Raw genomic sequence first — 23,040 nt, forward strand, 5'->3', positions numbered from 1 at the left:
GCTCACAATGAAGGTCTTCTAGAAAGTTTATGAACTGTCGATGATTTAATCCCATGGATCGAATGAAGTTTATAATCTTTATAATAGGTGTAGTCTTATGCTTCACACTGAGTACAGTTTTGCATAAGACTTGCTCATGAATGATAGGTATTATTTTGTGTTTTTGATCAGTTTCATTAATCCGTTATTTTTACCAGTCAAATATGGTGCACCGTTTGTTGTTACATTAATAATTTTATTCCAGGGTAACTTAAACCTCTTTAGACAATGTTCTACTTTTTCAAAAATATTTGATCCAGTTGTGCAGTCTTGCATTGATTCCATGGATAACAACTCCTCGACAATTCAAAAATCACTGTTACAAGTGCGAATGAAAAGTAGCAACAGTGCAGTGCCTTTTATGTTGGAACTTTCATTGAGAGCCAGGGAATACCACTCCACAGATTTCAGTTCTGCCGATAGTTGCTCTATCATGTTATCAGCGATACTTTCGACACATCTAGCTATAGTACGCCAAGACAAACTTATATTTTGGAATTTCGATTTCATAGTTGGACATAACATTTTACTAGCATCTAACATGCATTCCTTAATGAACTCTCCATCTGAAAATGGTTTACATGCTTTTGCTGGCAATGATATAACTTACTTTTGTTGCAGCTTCCTGTTCATCATTCTGTCGAATAAAAACACTCTGCTGCAGAGATAATTTCCTAATGAGTTGATCACACATTCCTTTTCTGGCATTATCAGTTAAGTTTTCTCCATGCATTAAGTGTTTAGTTGTGTAGTATCTCTTAATGTTATATTCTTTAAAAAGTGAAACACTTTCATTGAAAATGAGACATACAGCTCTATTTTTAATGCTTGTGAAAAAATATTCAGTTTTCCATTCTTCAATAAATGTATAATACTCATCCTCAATTTTTTTTTTTTTTTTTTTTTACTCATTTTATGAAATATACAGGGATAACAAAATTAAAACAAAAAGTCACAAAGTACACTTAAATTATAAGCTTGCCACAAGTTCAAATAAATCCAAATCAAAATATTACAAAATAACTTAAAACATCAATTCAACCCAAAAAACAAAGCATGTGTTAGTGATCGCCAAATAATCCAACCAGGTGGTAATCCATTCACCTAATCACTGTCGACCACACTGATTTTTACATAAACTTTGTAAATCCACATCCTAGACCATTGTTACCGTGAGCAATGAGTTCCACATTAAATGACCGTCTGGCTCGAACTGGAGGTAGAAAGTATGGATTATTCCACTATTGTTCCACATGCACGCGTTTAGTCAGTAATCTTGTCAAAACAGTATTTCTTGGAAGTTCCATCGTTATATGATAGCATTCATTATCTTGATAAAGTTACTAGTGAAATGACGGCAAGAGATGGGCCACAAAAAAAGCAGACGCAGGCTGCATGCGGCCAGATCTAAGTGTTGTAGCATTATGTAATATATTCCATCAGGGCCAGTAGCACTGTTCTTTACAGTGGTCTGCAAAGGAAACCAGAGGTCTGGTTACCAAATGGTTTCTGCCACGGGTGTCAATGGTTAGTCCAGAGCCACCTAAGTGGTATGCCCCTGGACTTTTTATACTGACAGGTCATGACTCCCTAAAGGCGAAACTAACCTCCTTAGGCCTGACCGATGACTCAAACTGCACCTGTGGCGAAAGTGAAGACTGGGCACACATTCTATATGAATGTATAATATATGACAACCCCAGAAGAGAGCTAACAACACTGATCGGTCCCCTTCCCAGAGGAGAAGAACATCTGTTCACCATAGAAGAGCAAAATTATAAAGCTTTTACATCTTTCACACAGAGTGTATTCGAAATGCACAGAGCAATCCAAAGAATGGCAATTCAGCCCCCCCAGCAATTAGACAATAATCAATAGTAAAATTGCCCAAGTTTCCACCACGCTCAGACGATGACTTAAAAACTGTTAGGACAGCAATATTCTGCACTCCAACAGAAACCTGATATAACAAAACTCCCCGCGACTACCCATGTGCAGGGACCACATGGCAGGGTAGTTGTGTAACCTAGGTAACCTAGGGCCCCACACCAAACAAGTAACCATGCAGGGGAGGAAGATGTACAGGCAGCCAGAGAAGCAGATTAACTGAAAAATATCAGTAAGCTAGTAGCAAGGGGATCCAATGTAGAATGAATGAATGAAAATGAAAGATAGAATGTATAGGCTGGGCACTGAGTGAGCTAGGAATTATGGTAAAAGGGAATAAATGGCAATTTTGGTGAAAGAAAGAGTGACCTAGCATGAGGGAAAGAGAGAGTGAATGGAAGAGCAAATGTAATTGGCCGAAAGAATACAAAGTTAAAAATAACTTACATTACTTTACATATACTGTACTAACAAACATTTACTAACCACATAAACACTATCACTGCATTCTCCCCTGGCCTGCAAAAAAAAAAAATAAATAAAAAAAAAAAAAAAAAATAAAATAAAATAAATAAATAAAAAAATACATATATATATAAAAAAAAAAAAATGCAAGTAGAGTGAGAATGCAGATTATGAATGAAATAAATGTGTGTCTCTCCCCCCCCCCCCCTGGCCTGGTGGGTTCCCCACTGCCAGCTAACATATCCCACCCCCAGAGCGGGATGTGCAGCTTGACCTTCATACCAGATTCGAAACTGCTTGGACATGACACTGACGAACTGCTGCCAACACGCCATTGGCGATCTGAACTGGGTACTCTAACCTGGTTCCCTTTAAAACCCAATCCCCAGGCAAGGGGGAAGATGGATCTCTGTATCCCCCCCCCTACTTCGCCTGGTGGGGGCTCGTCTCCCCTGACCTCTTTGGGGATACCAACTCTATCCCTATTCTTCTATCTGTCCCCCCCCCAGTCTTCCCCCCCACCTCTCACTAAATCGACCAAGGTACACCCTTAACAATGCTGCCAAATTCTAATCAACATCTAAATTCCACCGGTTTCGTCTAAATCTCTAAGACAACAAACACTACTAGCTTTTATCTAGCATATAGCCTCACGTCTAAATTTAATAACATCAAAATTTTGCCCGACCTATTGGGCTTTAACACATCTCTTTAGCGTTCAACCCCCAACCAGTGATTTCCAAAACAGCAATCCCACTGAGCACTAATGTCAAATGCGTAAATTTTTTTTTTTTTTTTTTTTTCAAGATTCTAGCCACTGAAATCACAGGAAACTAGGTGGTAGGACCTGCCGGAGCAATTTGTTGTGATACTGGATACACCTGGCTAGCCTCCACGTGGTAGGGTATGGGCAACCTCAGGCCCCACTAATTGGCCTGGCAGCCAATAAGCCGGTCAAACAATGGGCACATCATATCACACTGCACAGACACAGCCCACACACACTTTCAAGCCTCTGGCTTGACAGTGTACTGTCCTCGATACAGCAAAACACATGCAGAGTTGGGAGAAATCCCAGGTGCCGTTTGACACGAACATACCTTATACCTTATGTTATTTGCGGTGGATATATAGCATCTTGAAGTTCCAACATAATAAGCAGTTGAGTGTATGGTAAAGAGGGTGTGGTTCTGAAATTGAGTTGGGATTTTTCAGTTAAAGCTTTAATCTTTTGATCATATGTTGTAAAGTCAGATAACTGTGAAAATATAGCCCCCTGGGCATTGACAATCTCAGGAGTAGACAGCTCCTGCCCATTCCAGCTGAAAAATGGAGAGGACAAAATGGAGGAAATTTGCCATTACATTGCTTTATTTTTCAATATATTATTCTTATGTCAGTATTTTTTATTGTAGTTGCAAATTGAGCCCAAGAGTCTCTTTTCGCTTTCTTCCTAATGTGGTGGGCTTAGACTCCAAGTTTCTTGTAGTTTATAAGGTTGGTGGTGGTGGTGGCATGTTTGTGGAATAGATTCCATATGCAGCATTTTTCTTTTTTGACATTCTTACAATCCTCATTCCACCAATAATTTATGGTTCTATAGATGCTTCACTGTGATTGTGAGATGGCAGTAAATGCAGCTGCTAGAATCTGTTTTGTAATATGGTTGAAGACTATGTTATGTCTTCAACCTGATGACATCAATCTTATGTCTTCAATCTGATGAGAGTTGATGATCTGATTGTTGACGGATACATGAGAGGTGTACTTCGCCCAATCTGCTTTGAAAATTTCCATTTTATGCGGTTTTCTGAAGTTATGGAGTGTGATGTTTGAATTTTGCATATTAACTGGTAGTGATCACTACTGAACAGACTGTATAGAACTGTCCACTCAATACTAGGAAAGAGAATTGGAGAGCAAATAGAGAGATCTATTGCAGAGGCTGTTCCTGTCAGAAGATGGATGAAAATTGGTGACCCTGAATTTAATATGGCTAGATTTTGTCTGTTGATAAGCATTTCAATGAGCTGTTCACGTCCGTCTGCATCAGGAGAACCCCACAATGGATGGCGTCCATTGACGTCACTCAATAAATAGAAAGGGGTTGGCAACTGTAGAATAAGATCTTCAAGTTCACGAAGAGTATAAGGATGACTGGGTGGAAGGTAGATCAAAACAAGTACCATTGTAATGCCCATCGCTATTTGGGCAGCAATATCTTCAACAGCAATTTGCAAAGGAATGTGTTTGCGAGGGACTCTTGAATCTATGAGCATAGCTATCCCTCCACGAGAATTATTTGTAACAGGTCTGTCTTGCCAAAAGAAAGTATAATTTTTTTTACCCGCTTACAGGAGACATTTAACACCTAAGGTGTTAAATGTCTACTGTAAGCAGATTTCCAATTGGATTATGATGCATAATTATCTCGTGGATGTTATCAATATTGCCGTGAAAGCGTGTGCAATTCCACTGGATGACATTGTTCATTGTTTGGTTTTTTTTTTTTTTTGGCTGATGCTGCATAAGCTTGCTTTCTTGCATCAAATGCCTCTACTAATGCTAATGCTAATAATATTTTTGTTAAATGGAGAAGCTACATCTGTCTGCTTTTTGGAAGTTTGTTTCAGGCAGTCAATTTTCATTTTATTTTTCTTTGGAAAAATAGGTCTTGCATCTATTTCATCTTTTTGATGGATCTCCAGAATGGTTTTGGTTTCTTATTCACTGGAAGTTTCATTTGTATCCATAAGGAAAGAGTTAGTGTGCTGTTTGCTAAGGGCTGAGATCAAGCCCATTCAGAAATAGAGATGCTTGGCAGAACTGATATGGAATGAAATCTTTGAGCAGCATCTGTATATGTACATCTTGGCGTCTGGTGTTATAATTGTTTTCCCGGATTTATTTTTCACATTTCCACTGATCACATGTTTTAGAGAAAGCTGGATGATTGCCTTTACAATTTGAGAAAAGTGAGGACTGTGATTTACAATCAACTTGGGCATGCTCTTTCAATCCACAGGCCATACTGTATCACCTTGACAGACCATTTAAGAGTGTCTGCATTTCTGACACTTATAACATCTTATTGGGTTTGGAATATATGGGCGAATGCTACAGTTCAAATACCCGACTTTCATTGATGAAGTTGGGTTTGGTGAACTAAATGTCAGTATGATGCTGTGAGTTGGAAAAGTTCACTATCATTCTTTCTTCAGCATAATTCTGTTTGCTTGTGTGACCTTCAGTTTGTTGACAATATTCTCCTCAGAAACATTTATTAGGTCCCATCTGAGATGACACCTTTGAAAGTATTGAGTGTAGCATGTGATGAAACCTTAATTGGAATTCTACTGAACGTGGCTAGTTTGAGAAGGGACTCAGTGTTTGGAGCTGGTGGTCTCAACTAGTAGGTCACTAGAGTTTAGAAGTTGCACCATTCTCGGGGAACCTGCTACATTTTCCAGGCATTTCTATATGAGAAATGGCGATACATTGCCTATGGTCTGGTTTGTTAAGAAATGCAGGATCAGGAAACTTGGATGTTATACCCGGGAAGTATCCACTTCAGTCTCTTTTGGTTGGTTGCATCATCATCGCGTTGGTGCAAATCCACTGAATTTGGATTTGCTATCTGAATTGGGGGATTTTTCTGGCCATTGGCAGAAATGGCTATTATGTGCCAAGACAAGGTAAAAATAGATTCTGGTAAATAAAGGAGGTTACATGTTCAAGACAGTATATATATTCTAAAAAATATGGCTTATTTTATATATTTTTTTATTTTTATTGTTAGCCATATGGTGCAAGGAAGACTGAGGCTTTTGCTGCACCAGCCAAAATTTTTTTTTTTTTTTTTTTTTTTTTGCTCTGAGAGAGAGAGAGAGAGAGAGAGAGAGAGAGAGAGAGAGAGAGAGAGAGAGAGAGAGAGAGAGAGTCAAAAGTAGAAGGGAATCACCAAGAAAGAGAAGAATGATGAAATCCAGCTCAGGACCCTGGGCTGGATTTCAAGCCAAGCCCATACTCACCAGATGTGAGCCCCCCAAAGGTTATATATGTATATAAATTAGTAAGCTGTAAAAAAAAGTAAAAGCAGCTGACACCTAGTCATTTCTGCTGTACATGTGTGTGGGTTCCACACACATGTACAGCAGAAATGACTTAATTTTGAATTAATTTTTAGTAGTGACAAGCATTTTTAATAGTGAAGTTCTGTAAAAATGAAAACCATGTACAAAAATACTTTTAAATATTATTTGATTTTTTTTTTATTTTGACCTAATTCAATGCTAGAAGAAAATTTCCAAAAATGGAATCAGAAACTTAAATTCATTAAAAATTCATAAAAAAATTTGTAAAAAAAAAAAAAAACTTTGTGTTATTATTTTTTACTGCGGTAATATATTTTATATTTATTTATTTATCATTTAATTGAATTTCATCAATTTCTAAATCTGAATTCCAGAGAATTTATGCTCATTTATATCTAAATCAGAGGATAGGCACAATCACCTTTGATTTTCAAAGCTATTTTTTGTGCTGTTATCTGTTAAAAGTGTCTATCAGCTGGAAACACAAAGAAGATGTATCAGCACATATTGGAAAATTTAAAATGTTAATGGATGCCTTAGTTACACTGCATATGAAATGACTTTGGAAAATGAAAATATGTACATACTCAAGAGAGAGCTCACATGCATAAAATCTACATTGACATATGTACTCTTGAAAGAGTTAAATATACAGGGTTGTTAAAATTAAAGTATCCCTATATAGAGGGCTCTGGATCGAGTTCTAAGGCTCGTACTAAAGAGAAATTTGGACAACATGTACAATAAAGAATGTGCTCACCATTTATTGGAAAAAATAAAAATAAATAAAATTAGTTACAAAATTGTCACTGTATGGCACGTAACTATCTTAGTTATGATTATGTAAATAACTTACATTATTTGTATAATTGTAAGTTATTGTCACAGCACCACTACTCAGCTCCACAATACTGTATAAAAGCAAAGCAGTCTCTTCAAAATCATACAGTAGATGTTTGCCTGCACTACAGCAGCAATGCTAACAACACTGCAGGAAAAGGCACTATTAGTACTATTATATATTAGCACTATTAGAAGCTGTACTATAAGAACAGCAACAATGCAGCTGCAGCTATAAAAGAATTCCGGTGTCAGAAGCGCATAAGGTGCAGACCCATGTCCGCAAAATGATTTCGAAATTTGAAGTGACAGAACATCTTGGTGTTCAACCAGGTTGAGGTCGAAAACGAGTGGACTTCTCTCATGTTGAAGATGTGGCTATGACTGTCGTGGATTTATCAAGACAATTTCCATGTGGTAGTGCAAGCTGTTTCTCGTGAAGTGGGCATGCCATATTCCACTGTAAGGCTAGTAATGTGTCAGGTGTTGCAGTACTATCCTTACAAGATGCACATGCTACAGCAGTTAAAGCATGGTAATGCAGATATTCATTTCACATACGCACTTCAGTTTCTCCTCCCCGAAATGTTACCACCTTGTCGCGGTAGCTAGACTACCGGGTAGGGCCACACTAGGCAGACAGGTCAAAGAGTAGGGATCAGATGAAGAGTAACGTACTGGTCCTCCAGGTTGGGGGTTGTGCGGGAGGCTGGTTCCCTCCCCATGTAAAAAAAAATAAAAACTCATAAAGCTCAAAGAGGAAAACCGGATGGACAAAGGGATGCGACTCGGACTGGAAAAAGGAAACGAAAAGGAATAACGGACATTTTAAATATTGAAACATGGGACATATGAGGAGGATTAGGATATAAAGAAGTCGAATTACTTCAACATTTAAAACAGAAGAAAGTAAATAAAACAGAAACAAAGAAAAAATTAAAAGGTATGAAAGATTGATTCTTATAAAATGATATACAGTGGAGTAGATCAAAAGGAAAGAGCTAGTGGAGGGTATCAATATTAATAGATCGGAAATGGAAAACCAAAACACAGAGCCACACATTTATGTATAATTGGAATTTATGCTCCAGAAGATGGAAAAGAGGAAGAAACATAAAGAAGAACTAGATAAGAATATAAAAAAGGACCATGTAGTTATTTTGGGAGATTATAATGCTCGGGTAGGGAATAAGTCAATAAAAAATATTATGGGATGTTATGGAGAAAATAAAATAAATGGAAATGGATATAAATTAAGAGATTTTGCAACATTTAATAATTTAAAGATAACAAATACATTTTCTAGAAAACGTGATATACATAAATATACATGGTCGGCAAGAGGTACACAATCAATAATAGACTATGTAACAGTAAATCAAAAATTAGCAAAACAATATCGAGATACTAGGGTGTTTAGAGGATATGATATTAATTCAGATCATTTTTTAGTGGCTTCAAAAATAGAGTTATGGGCTAAATGGAAGAAGAGAAAAGCTATTAAACAGGGGAAGGAGGAGTTGGGTTATAAAGTATATCTACTTCAAGAAGAAAGTATACAAAATTTATATGAAAAAAAGGATTAAAGACGAAATAAGTAAAACATCGGAGAGAGAATAAATAGAATAAGAATGGAATAATATACGAAATATAATTCAAAAGATAGCAAAAGAGACTAGTACAATTCAGGAAAAAGTATAAGTATAAGTAAAAGTATAAGAAGAGGGGGGAGGGGGGGTAAAGATATGGAATGAAGAAATAGCTAAAGCAGAACAAGATAAACAAGATAAATATCTTAAATATATACAAAACAGGACAAGTGAGAATGAAGAAATATATAAACAAGAATGCAATAAAACTAAACATATAATAAGGAAGGCTAAAACAGAGTCATGGGATAGATTTATAAGCACAATAGAACATGATGTTCATGGAAGACAAAATATGGCATATAAAATGATGAAACACTTGAATAGCACAGAGAAAGACACTTCAAGAATAAATATAATAAAGGAAAAACAATGGAAAAAACATTATGAAGAATTGTGGAAAGACCCAACATATCAAATATTAAAGATACAATTAGACCCAGTTAGTGACATAGATCCGATAACAAAGGAAGAATTGGACAAGGCATTGAAAGCTACAAAAAATAGGAAAGCAGTAGGAATAGATGGTATAAATGCAGAACTGATCAAGTATGGAAGAAGTTTTTAAAAGACAGGATACTAAATTTATTTAATAAATTTTGGGAACAATATAAAATACCAGAAGAATGGAAGACAGCAAAAATTATTTCAATATTTAAAAGGAAACAGAAATGATACAAAGAATTATAGAGGGATTAGCATACTAAATACTGTATATAAAATGTATAGCAAAATAATAAATATTAGAATTCAAATTATCTCTGATGAAATATTAATAGAAGAACAGGCAGGATTCAGAAAAGGAAGATCATGTACAGATAATATATTTATATTAAAACAAATAATAGAAAAACGAAAAGAGTTTAATTTAGAAACGCATTTAGCATTTATCGATTATGAAAAAGCATTTGATCGAGTAAAGAGGCAAAAACTATGGGACATATTGAGCAATAAAGGATACCCAGAGCATCTTACAAAAATAATAGGAGTTTATATCAAGGAACAAAAATAGCAATAGATAGAGGTAATAAATTAACAGAAGAAAGTATAATAAATCAAGGAGTTAGACAAGGATGTAGCTTGTCACCAATGCTGTTTAACATATATATTGAGGATATGATATGTAAATGGAAAGAAGAAATTAATACAGGTATATATTTAAATACAAAGAATAGGATTAATACACTGTTATTTGCAGATGATCAAGTAATTATTCAAGATAGTGAAGATAATTTACAAAGAGCAGTATTTAAATTAAACAAAATAACAGAAGAATATAAAGTTAAAATATCAACGATGAAAACTAGAACAATGGCTTTTAAAGGAAAAAATACAGCGAGAACAAAAATAGTTATAGACAATAAAATATTAGAACAAGTAAAACATTTTAAATATCTAGGATGTGGTATAACATATGATGTCAAAGAAGATATGAAGCAGAAATTGGTGAAATGTGGAACAATAAAAAGAACTCTGGCTAAGAAAACAAGGAAAGAAACAGTTGAAATTTTACAAAGTAATGGCAATACCAACACTTCTTTATGGTTCTGAAACATGGATACCGAAAAAAAAGAGACATTAATAGAATACAAGCTGCAGAAATGAAATTTTTAAGATATGTTAAAGGATGTACAAAATTAGATAAATACCAAACATAAATATTAGAAAGGAATTAAAGATTTATTCAATTAATGGAAAAATTATAGAATATAGACAAAGATGGAAAGAACATGTAGAAATAATGGAAGATAATAGATTCCCTAAATTAGCTTATACATATAGAGCAAAAGGAAAAAGAGACAGAAGAAGACCAAAGAAAAGATGGGTAGACCTCTTTGAGATCTGAACAGGCGGATTGCCTAATTCACGAAGGAAGATAAGATAAGACTTCAGTTTCTGGGGCGAATGACACTGGATATCACTTGGCTATGGAACATCCTTTGGAGTTATCCAAGAGGTCATGTTGCATTCTCCAAAAGTGACAGTGTGGTGTGGATTTACGGCCACATTCATGATTGGGTCATATTTTTTGAACAGGTAACACCAACTGGATCCTGCACCTGTTCTGTCACTAGACAGCGATATTATGAAATGTTGGCAAATTTCTCAATACCAGAGCTACAACAACATGGATGTGCCTTCAGGATACCATATTCATGCAAGATGGTGCACCACCCCACATCCACCGTTGTGTCCAAAGATTGCTAAGGCAGCACTTTACAGACAAACGAGTCATCAGCAGTTGTTTCCAGACATCTTGGCCAACCCAATCACCGGACCTCGCTCCATGCGACTTCTGGTTGTGGGGTTTTTTGAAGAACTAGGTGTATCAAGAAGGATGCCACATTCTGGAAGATCTGAAGGACAGCATTAGACGTCATGTGCTGGCTATTCCAGTTGACACGTTACGTTATGCTGTAGAAAATGCTGTTCTTCGAATGGAAACTGTTGTTGACAAAAATGGAGGACACATTGAACAATTGTAGTGCTGTTCAAGTGATTTGTATTGCCAGTGTCATATAGTGACAAATTTTGTAACTAATGTTTTTTTCCAATAAATAGCGAGCACATTCTTTATTGTACCTGTTGTCCAAACTTCTCTTCAGCACGAGCCTTAGAACTCGCTCCAAGGCCATCTTTTATAGGGATAATTAATTTTAATTTTAACTTTAATTTTAACAACCCTGTATATTAAAATACTGTTAAATAACAATATTTTTATATATCTGTGTAAGCCTCCCATAGGTTGTAATAGTTTTTTTGAACTTGCATGTTTTCAATTTGTAAAATGCACAATAAAGCAAATGACAATACTATTTACACTTGGTGATATTTGTTAATGTTAATATTAATACTCCAATAAACCACACCATGTAGTTTATCATAGCATTAATAGAAAATTCCATGGTGTGAAAAATAAAAAAAATATATTACTTACATCTCTGATATTTGTTAATGTAGGTGCTGCTATAAAAACCACATACGGAGTGTATTCTGCTGTTCGAAGAATTTTTAAAGCCTGAAAAAAAATTAAAATTTTGTTATGTAATAAACTTTAACCTTTACTTTCAATAATACACTGTTTAACTGAAACAACATTTGAACAAATAATTGTTATTTAAAAATGATTTACGTAGATTGCACTAAAGCATATTTGCTTTTCTCATGTTTTCTTTGATTTAAGCATTATGTTTTTAGTTCTTAATAATTAAAATACAATACAGGCTGACCTCAATTAACGTGATTAATTCGTTCTGCGAGCGCATCGTGCAAAACGGAAACACGTTAATCGAATATAATAATCAATAGGAAAATTATAATTGGTCCTTGACCTTCAGGAATGTCCATAAAAAATTTTAAAAATACCTTTTAAATAACTTTTTAACCGTATACTATGTAAAAGATAATGAAAATAATTATGGAATTAAATGTTTATTGCATAAAACAGTGGTTCCCATGTGTGCTGCAGAATATTTTAAATTTTTGAGGGAAACACAACGATACTCGACATCAGTGGCACACTGCACGAACTACTAGCTCGAGGTAGTTCACAGTTCCAACATTTCTTATTAAGTTGTTTGGACCTAATTACTTAATAAACTCAACTGTTAGGTATTTCTTTTGGTCTAGGTGCACCGTGAAAAAATTACTGAGACACTAAGGTCACTGTGAACCGAGAAAGTTTGGGAACCTCTGACATAAAATACACAATGAAGAAACAATATGTTACAGAAATATTTGAACAGAGTTCTTTGAACAGTGTTGACTTTCTCTTTTCATCAATCAATTTCCGATAGCCGACAACAATCTTCTCTGGGCCCTGGTGAAATAAATATCACAGAGAATCTCAAACCTTTTGTTTGAGATTCTCTGCAATAAGAAAGATTTCATCTAGTTCTTTTACCGTTATCTCCTTCGTGGTAACATTTTCATCTGGCTCATTTAAAAATTAGAATTTTTAAATGCAAGTCTGCATTGACTTTATTAGAGGGAGACAAATAAGTAACACGTCTTCTTCCAATGGTTGATGGAACATACTAAGGCGGGCAGCCGGAAAATATTTATTGCCCATCCGACAAGTGATTCAAATCTTTTTTAACTATCACATAAAAAAAAAAAAAAAAAAATCGCGTTAACTGGAAATTTGCATTGTGTAAATTGAAAAGTGGTATAATTTTTTCAAATAGCAGTAACTGAAAAACGCGTTAATCAAACTTGTGTTATGCGAGGCCTGGCTGTATATACAAAAGCTCATAATCAAGACATACCCCATTATTTACTTTATTTTAAAATCTTAATGAAAAGCTATGAATGTACAATAATAATGTGTGGAGAGAGGGGAGTAAGAAATGCATGAACCTCACTGGGCAATTCATGAATACAAAATAGGTATAGCTGTAAATACTTCATTATTTTTTTTCTACATTTTCAATAGTTCCTTTCTCAGCCATTTTTTAAAATATGAAGTGCACACAGCACTGTATTCTAGGTAATGAGTGTCACACAACCAACAAAACCAAACTATCATTTAGTCATTCTTGTGTTAACTATTCTTGATTTCCAAGGAAGTTTCACTGTAAATCAGCATATTTTAGGCACTGAAAATAAGGATTTTTTTTTGTTGAAATGCTATTTACTGTAATAGAACTTTAGTGTGCTAAAAAGACTTTTTAACAGTAGCAAAAATGATGTAACAGGGTATATATACTAATAAACACTCCATGTAATTGCAGAGATAGTGCTGAGTTTTTCAAACAGAGGATTTAAGTGTATTATATGAGCAGAAAAAACTAGAATTTGCCTAGACTGACAAATTCACTTTTGCCATTCTGAAAGTGAATTCTGTACTCATATCACGGATTATACCAGTTTTACATTTATTTTAAATTAAAAACCCCTCACTATGACTCCTAAATTTAATAAACCTCATTCAGAGATGAAAAGAACAACAACATTAAAGCTTAGCGATAAACTTGATATAATCCAAACTATTACATTAGGGTCACTCAGAAAGTTTGGGATTCGAACCAGGCCATTTCCTATCCGATGTAGGGAGGATGGTGACGATGCCACTGTGCTACCTGCGCAGACTAAACTTGATATAATAAAGAAAATAGAACTGGGCAGAAGCAGAAGTGTATTAATGGCAGAACATAACATTGGATCGTCAACATGTTTATGTTTTTTGTGCAGTTAATAAAATTGTATTCTTAACCTCTCTTTCTTATTTAGCCTCATTATTTCTGCATTAAATATATTAAAAACGATACTTTCTAGATAATGGAAAAATCGTAATAAAGGCACATTGAATCCCCTAAGGTGCCGTTATTCTGAAAGTCTACCGTAATAGTAGTAGTAGAGGCATGTGATGCAAGAAAAGCAAGCAATCTTTACACATCCATTCCCTCTAAAAGTTTGTTCAGTTCCTCCTTGAATTTAGGAATTCCTTATGTACCGTAATTTGAAGACTTAATTTAAAAATAGCAAAAATGTTAATTTACAGTACTTACCTCATATAATCCGTTTTGGTGTGACGGAAGTTAAGGAAGAAGCATGGTTGTCTGAATTAGAAACTTAAATAATACGAATGGAAAATGGCTGTTGCATGGCTATAATTATTATTACAATTTAAAATAATTAAGATATTTGCTCAAAAAAAAGGGAAGTGCACATGGTTGTCATATTTAAGACCTGTGTGTTAACACCGATAAGGTAAGTAGTTGATGAAAAAAGCTAACAGTCGTTTGGTTTGGATTTTATTGGCGCATTAGCAACTAAGACTATAATGCCCCAAGACCAGGTAATATATAAAAATTTAAGCTCTCAGTGACCTAATTAGTTAGACCACCATCATCAAGGAAAAACGTGTCAATTCCAGAACTTGTTCCTGGTGGTCGTCAGAATTATCTTTGCTTCGGAAACAGGTCCACCACGCTCGACGCACCTATCAGCGCAATCGTCATTTATCTCAGGCTGATGTTCGCATCTTTTATAATAATTACGTTGATCTCAGGAAACGTTATGTGAAGGCAATTGCTACCAGGAAGAAGCAAACTTGGACAGAATTTGTGCACAACTCTGGTAATGCGGACCCGTGGGGGCTACTTTATAAAATTGTAAGAAATAAATTATTTACACAAGAAGTGTATGGATCGATCATATACAATGGTCTGGAGACCACTAACTGGACGGATTCTGTAAATATTATTCTAGATAATCTTTTTCTTCAGGACAATGTGAGCTCCGACTCTGATTTTCACACTAATATTCGTTCTGCCAACTCTCTGTACATTTCTTCAATTAAGACTGAGGCTTTTAGTGCCATCGAGTTGGACACAGCTGTCAAACAAGTGAAAGTTAAGAAATGCCCAGGGATGGACATGCTGGAGAGTACCTTTATAGTACGGCTCGCCAAGATTAAGCCCAGTATACTTCTACAACTTTTCAACAAATGTTTAGATGCTGGGACTTTCCCAGATCTGTGGAAGACAGCCCTTATCAAGCTGATTAGGAAACCTGACAAGCCCCCCCAGGAACCGAGGTCTTATCGGCCTATAGCTTTATTGGCCAACCTTGTTAAGCTATTAGAACGTTTAATTGCCCTGCGATTAAACAACTTGTTATTGGAATGGGGATTAATTGCGCCTAATCAATACGGATTCACTCCTGGAAGGTCCTGCGAGGACGCCCTTGTAGACTTCATTTCTTCTGTTGAACACTCCAGTTTCAAGTATACTCTTGCTATCTTTATTGACTTCGAGGGTGCTTTTGATTCCCTTTGGTGGGAAAGTGCCCTCGAACGTTTACGTCATGCCGAATGTTCCCAGCAACTTTATCTTCTAATTAAGAGCTATTTCTCTAACAGATTTATCACCGCCAGATCTAAGTACAGACAAATTTTGCGTCAGGTCTATCGAGGGTGTCCTCAAGGCTCCATTTTGGGACCACTTTTCTGGAACTTTGTCCTGCAAGGTTGGATTACCCGAACTTTTGACAACGTGAAGATCATGGCATATGCGGATGATTTGACAGTCCTTGTTGGTGGAAATTCAAGGTCTTCTATTGAAATATCCGCTGAGAAAGTTCTATCTGATCTTCAACAATGGACAGTTGAAAATAAGTTAAAAATTAGTTCTACCAAGACAAAAATTATGATCCTTGGCTCTAAACTGGATGTTCGTCGACCACCAAGAGTTAAAATAAACGATAGACAAATACCTCTAATAACGGAAATTAAACTTTTGGGAATAACTATTGACAGCAAGTTAAACTTTCTCCCTCATTTATCCAATCTGCGAATTAAGATCAGAAATTTCACCGGCACTCTTGTCAGAGTTTCTAGAACTGAGTGGGGTCTTTCTAGAAGATGTTTAAGAATCTACTATAACTCTGTGTTTCTCCCTATGGTTACCTATGCTGCTGGCGCTTGGTTCCATAGGGTGCGGACTGTACAATTTCAATCAAAATTGATGACAATCCAGCGTACAATGTTACTTTGTATTTTGAAGATTTGTCGAACAGTTTCAACACCTGCTTTACAGGTTTTAGCCGGGACGTTACCACTCGATCTCTACGTAATTTTCAGGGGCTTATGTTATCGCCTGAAACGTCAGATTCCCACTGAGATCCTTGGTATTTCTATTAACACTCAAGTCGATGTTAAAGCCGAACGACAAAGAATTTGGCAAGAGTTGATCAACTTGTGGCAGGGTAGGTGGGATGACACAACACTGGGCAGTGTAACGCATAAGTTTTTTCCTGAAGTTGACTCTCTTACGGATAAAAAATCTACAGTCTGGTTTAGCCTTGACTTATTTACCTCCTATTTGATATCAGGCCACGGATCATTAAATAAGAAATTGTTTAAATTTCGCTTGTCTCCTACGGAACTCTGCCATTGTGGCGGTGTGGAAGATTGGCAGCACGTGTTGTACTCTTGTCCCTCATACAATGAATTTCGAGTAATTCTGCAGAATGCAATTCCCAACTTTTCATCAGGATTGGAACCTAATTTTGTATCAAATGCCACGAGTTACCGCGCTCTTCAGGATTTTGCTAAGGCAACCTTCAATAAAAGGCTCGCAATTCTTTCTGCAATGACTACACATGCGAATGTTTCAAATTCAGCTCAAGACTCTTCACCTTCACTGCAATGACGTCCATTTTCTCAACAAGATCTACCGCTCTGGACTTGTGCTCTGTGTGTGTGTGTTGTGTTTTTTTTTTTTTTTTTTTTGAAACTCTACAAGTGTCCTACAACTGAAACTCAATTTGATTCGTGTGCTCCTTTGTTCGGATGGCTGTTAACTGACTGTGACTTTGTTATTGGTGATTAACTGTGACTTTGCTACTAATGACTGCAGGACTTACTGGATTTAACCTCAACTGTTTTTAAGGTTTGTTTAAGACTTCTGGGCTTGTGCAAAGTTTTGTCAGTTGAAGGGTACTGTTATCCTTAATTATTTTCTTTGAACTTGTTTTTTTTTTTTTTTTTTTTTATGTTAATATGCATAAGATTACTCTCATTGTTTACTTTGAAATTATCTGTGTTTACCTCAATCTGTTGAGGTTTTCTTTTGTACAGTATTTAATCTTTGTATATTTGTATAAGTTAACGAGGCGGAGATGAACTAACGTTCCAGGTGCTGCCCAAGACAAATAAATACATACAAAAAAAAAATACATCTCAGGAAGAATAGCAACTAGAAAGCGAGAAACCTGGGCTACATTCGTCCTAGAATCTGGAAATTCAAACCCCTGGGGGTTACTGTATAAAATCACACGGGGGAAAAAAACCTTCACAACAGATATCTCTGGCACTGTCCAGGCTGATCAAAATGAAACCACCAACTGGACTGACTCTGTCAGTGCCATCATAAATAAGCTCTTCCCGGACGACAACCCTCAGAATGACTTGCCGGAACACAAAAGTATCCGGAAGAAGAATGCCGAATATATAACACAGACCCAAGCTGAACCCTTCACCGGTCTGGAATTGAATCAGGTCCTCAAAAAAGTAAATATGAAAAAGTGCCCGGGACTGGATTTAATTGAATATGCCTTCATCATTAGATTTCACAAATTAAAGCCAGAACATCTTCTATTATTGTACAATAAATGCCTCCAAAAATCAAAGTTCCCCCAGCCCTGGAAGGTTGCACTTCTCCGCCTAATACCAAAACCAAATAAACCAATAACAAATCCTCGTTCATACAGACCAATTGCCCTGCTGGCAAACCTGGGCAAGACCTTGGAAAGACTAATGGCCATCCGAATCACGAATCTCTTTCTCTCCAAAGGTATGATTTCACCAACCCAATATGGATTCACCCAGGGCAGATCATGTGAAGATGCCCTCTCTGATTTGATCCTGCATCTGGAAACTTCACAATCCAAATATGAACTCGCTCTGTTTATTGACTTCGAGGGGGCCTTCGATAATGTATGGTGGGAAAGTGCACTGGAACGTCTTCGCATAGCAGAATGTCCAAACAATCTTTACTGGCTGTTCAGAAGCCACTTCTCACAACATACAATAGTAGTTAAGTCAAAATATCGCCAAGTCCTTAAACCCATCCACCGTGGGTGTCCCCAGGGCCCTTGGTGGGGAATATGGTGCTTCAAGAGCTGGCTTAGTAACAGTTTTGAAAAAACAAAAATCATAGCATTCGCCGACGACCTCACCATCATGGTCGCTGGTCATTCCAGAGCAGCCCTCGAATCCACAGGCACAGCGAGTACTCAACCATCTCTCTACCTGGACAACAATCAACAAATTGCAAATCAACCCTGCCAAAACTAAGATGACGGTGTTTAAAAACCGACTCGACTTACGAAGGCCTCCTCAGGTCAAAATCAACGGAACCCAGCTAACCTTCATAGAACAGACAAAAGTCCTGGGAGTAGTAATAGACAACCGCCTGTCTTTCTTCCCCCATCTACAGCATCTGAGTTCCAAGACCAAAAGGTTCTCCGCCGCAATTATACGGATTTCAAGAAGTGAGTGGGGACTATCAAAACGAACCCTTCTTCTTTATTATAAAGCTGTCTTTCTCCCAATAGTAACCTATGCTGCCGGGGTCTGGTTTCACAGAGTTCCCATCATTAAGATGAAAGAAAAGCTAAACTCTATACAAAGAGCTATGTTACTGGCGACCCATTGAATCTGCCGTACAGTCTCTACAGCAACTCTCCAAGTTATAGCAGGCACCCTCCCTCTCGACCTTTACACAATCTACAAGGGGCTCTGCTATCGAATTAAAAAAGGTATTCCGGCAACGATCCTGGATATAGAACTCTCACTAACTACGGATATAAAGCAGGAGAAATCTCAATAAACTCTTCAATGTATGGCAGACCAGATGGGATTCTTCTACTGTAGGGGTTGTAACTCGGAGTTTTCTTCCGGAGGTAACCTTTGCAACCACTAAAAATAACGCTCGATGGTTCTCCCTCAGCCTCGAATATTCCTTTCTCATTACTGGACACGGTTCTCTAAATGAGAAACTGCATACACTGGGACTCATCGACACTCCCTACTGCTTTTGCGGACAAAGTGAAAGTTGGAAACACTTGCTTCTGGAGTGTGTACATTACAACGACATCAGAAACCGTCTCCAGAATAAGATCCAGGACTTCCCACCAGCAGATCTGCATCAACTGATATGTACCCAAAACAACCTCGAAGCCTTCCAGACCGTTGCAGCTGAGGTATTTGCCTGGAGGAGGACACTGATCGTCAGTCACCGACGTGGAAATGCCGATCATTAACAATTCCACTGCCAACTGAAAGTCACCCCTTCTACTGACTATTTTTTTATATATTTTTTTATTATTATTATTATTTTTTTTTAACCTCCGTTCTGCATTGTTTCCGAGTCCTGCTCTGGAACTAGGAGCAGCTTTGGCTCACCTTTTCTTCTTTCTCACTCTGTGCAGGATAGATAACCACTCTCCCATTTTTTTTTTTTTTTTTTTTCATTCTCTCTCTGCTGGCACCAGATTTACATCTTTCTCTTCACTGTAGCCAGGGTGTGGGATTAAAATTACTTATTTATTCTTTAATTATTTTTATTTTTTTATTTATTTTATTTTATATTATTATTATTTTATTTTATTTTTTATTTATTTATTATTATTTTTTTATTATTATTTATTTATTTATTTTTTTCCCTCTAACCTGCGTTCTGCACTGGTTCCGGGTCCTGGAACTAGGAGCACCCTTTCCTCACCTTTTCTTCTTTCTCCCTCTATGCAGGATAGATAACCACTCTCACATTTTTTTTTTTTTTTTTACTCTCTCTCTGCTGGCACCCCGACTTACATCTTCCTCTTCACTGTGGGATTAAAATTATTTAATTATTCTGTGATTATTATTATTATTATTTTTTTTCATTTACTTAGCTTCTTTTTTTTTTTTTTTTATTATTACTCGCGCTCTGTTCTGACATTTGGGATGTGGACTATCATTGGTGCCAGACAGCTCTCCCCCTTTTTTTTTTTTTTTCCTCATCACAGGGAATTTATTTTATTTTATTTTTCTTATTTTATTTATTTATTTTTTTATCATTATTTTTTTATTTATTTATTTATTTAATATATTTTCTTTTTCACCACGGGGAATTATTATAATTATTTACTTGTTTATCATTATTATTTTATTTTATTTATTTTTTATTTATTTTTTTTTTTTTTATTTTGCACCACGGGAAATATATTTTGTTTTTATTTATTATTTTTTATTTTATTTATTTATTTTTTTCCTCTCTCTGGAGTGGGCCCCCAGAGAAATCTGGCCCACCTTTTGGCAACATCAGGTGGTTCAGAGTCTCGCATCGAGACAGTACGTGCTCCATTGGGACTGGCCCACCTTCCTGTGGTGTGGTCGAGTACCCAGAATCATCTGTCCAGGTGACTGATGCTTCTGGGTAGCCAAGAGACCAGAACAGAACACACACACACACAATACACACAAACCGACGTCACACACATCTGGCCCATTTGTAGTGATACTGTTCTTCACAGAGATACGAGGCGACACGTTCTAGGAGCCGCCCTTTACAAAAACACATGTCCACATCTCACGAAGACACCTGATCAGGGGCCTCTCAAGCCAAGCGAAAAAAATAAGCGAGTGACCCGCTCCCAGACCGAGTCTAGAGAGCAGCCCGACCACACAGCATCTCAAAGGGAAACAAACAAAGATGACAAACAACAGGAACTACCCCTGAACCACACTCTTCCAGAGGGCTCCGTCTATGAGAAAACATTCATTTTAAAAACAGCCCTTGAAAATATATTCAAAGAGAACCCTAACAGGATCTCCTCCGGACTGAGGTCTCAAATTGTGACAATATTTCACAAAATGGAGACAATTCTCCATGGTACATACTTAGAAAGTGAGAGAATAGCTACACGGCTACAAACCTATATGGAATGTGGGACAAACAAAATGCCACAGCGCGCCCCCACATATGCCCAAGCGCTGAGGAATATACCAAACGAGGCAGAGAAAACAAAGTGGAAATCCAACAAAAGAAAGCATTATTGAAAACCCCAAACATTGTCGTACTGAGACCCACCGGAGAAGAGAGACCCTCCAGTGAACAAATAAAGCAAAAAGTCATAAACAATCTCAAAGAGGACTTCGAAGACACTAGGATAAAGTCTATCTGGAAAACAAGAAGTCCTGGTATCGTAATTGAGACGGAAAGCAAGGAGGAAGCCGAGGGGATAATAACGAACCCCAAGCTAAATACCCTGGGACTTATGGCAGAGACCCCAAAAAAGAAAGGCCCATCAATAGTTATTTTCAATGTGGACCAAAATCTACAACCACAACAACTCACGGAAGAAATATATAGAAGAAACCTAAAAAGCCACCTACCGAATCAAGAAGGGGCTACACTGCTGACCCCAAAATACAGAACCCAGTCCAAAACAAATGGAGGATAATTGGACAGCTGAGCTGACTCTGCCCGCCTGGCAGGTCCTAAAAAACCAAAGCAGGATTTTTGTTGAGTGGAGCTACCTCTGTTTTAGAGAGCATGTGGCCATAGCGACGTGCTTTAGATGTTGCAAATATGGCCACACCACTCACACCTGTGCCCAAAAGGAACCAACCTGTGGCCACTGCTCAGAGAGGGGACATGATTTTAAGACCTGCCCCAGCAAAACTAAGGAACCCATCTGCACCAATTGCAAAAGCCTCAGAATGGATCACAACCACTCCATCCGAGACTCAAACTGTCCCACTTACCTCAAGGTAAAAGGCACCTACCAACAAAGAATCGATTATGGGAATACAACATAAAAAATACAATTGCGGCGTACTAAAGATACACCAACTAAACGCCCACCGAGCTCGAGTGGTTGTTGAGCAGGTACGACTCCAAGCAGATGAGGATAATGTCGACATTATCATAGTCCTAGAACCGTATACCAATCAGAAACAAGTAAGGGGATACCCGCTCAATTATAAAACTGTTCAAAGCAACAAAGACACCCCCTGGGCAGCAGTACTAGTAAGAAATCCAGAGATAACGGTTACAAAGATACCACAACTTTGCATGCCCTGGGCAGCCTGTGCCCATATAATATGCTCCATAGGCAGCTACTACATAATAGCCCTCTACTGTAGGCCTGGAGTAGAAATCGACTTTGCCACAACATATCTACAATCAGTACAGACAACCCTGGTAGGGCATAAAATCTTGATTGGAGCAGATGTTAACTGCCGATCACCTGTCTGGCACAGTGCCAAACCGGACCGCAGGGGAACGTCAAACGGACGGAAACTAGAAGACTTTCTAGCAAATTCAATATTTACAGTCATTAACCAGCCGTTCTGCCTCCCAACGTATTGTAACATGCTATGGGAAGAAACGACATAACTTTAACGTCCAGAAATATAGATACAAATGTAACCCACTGGACTGTACAAAATGCGTGGACTACGTCTGACCACCAAACCCTCACTTACAGCATACAAAGGAATCAGGCTAGAACAGTCGCCACTAAATACCTGTCAAACAGATTCGCAATCGGGAAAGCAAATTGGGACGCCT

At 37.1% G+C, this 23,040-nt stretch overlaps 1 protein-coding gene across 1 annotated transcript in view; it reads right to left on the reverse strand.

The window, feature by feature from the left end:
• LOC150080848 (peripheral plasma membrane protein CASK-like) overlaps positions 1 to 23,040 on the reverse strand; it is a 669,094-nt gene that overhangs the window by 26,835 nt on the left and 619,219 nt on the right. The window contains exon 22 of the mRNA XM_090381386.1: positions 11,913 to 11,993. Within this exon, the coding sequence (XP_090237512.1) occupies positions 11,913 to 11,993 (81 nt within the window). The remainder of the gene's footprint in view (positions 1 to 11,912; positions 11,994 to 23,040) is intronic.

Source organism: Mastigoproctus giganteus, chromosome 9 (genome assembly GCF_048544385.1).
Source record: "Mastigoproctus giganteus isolate SK-2022 chromosome 9, ASM4854438v1, whole genome shotgun sequence".
In the NCBI taxonomy this organism is placed as follows: Eukaryota; Metazoa; Arthropoda; class Arachnida; order Uropygi; family Thelyphonidae; genus Mastigoproctus; species Mastigoproctus giganteus.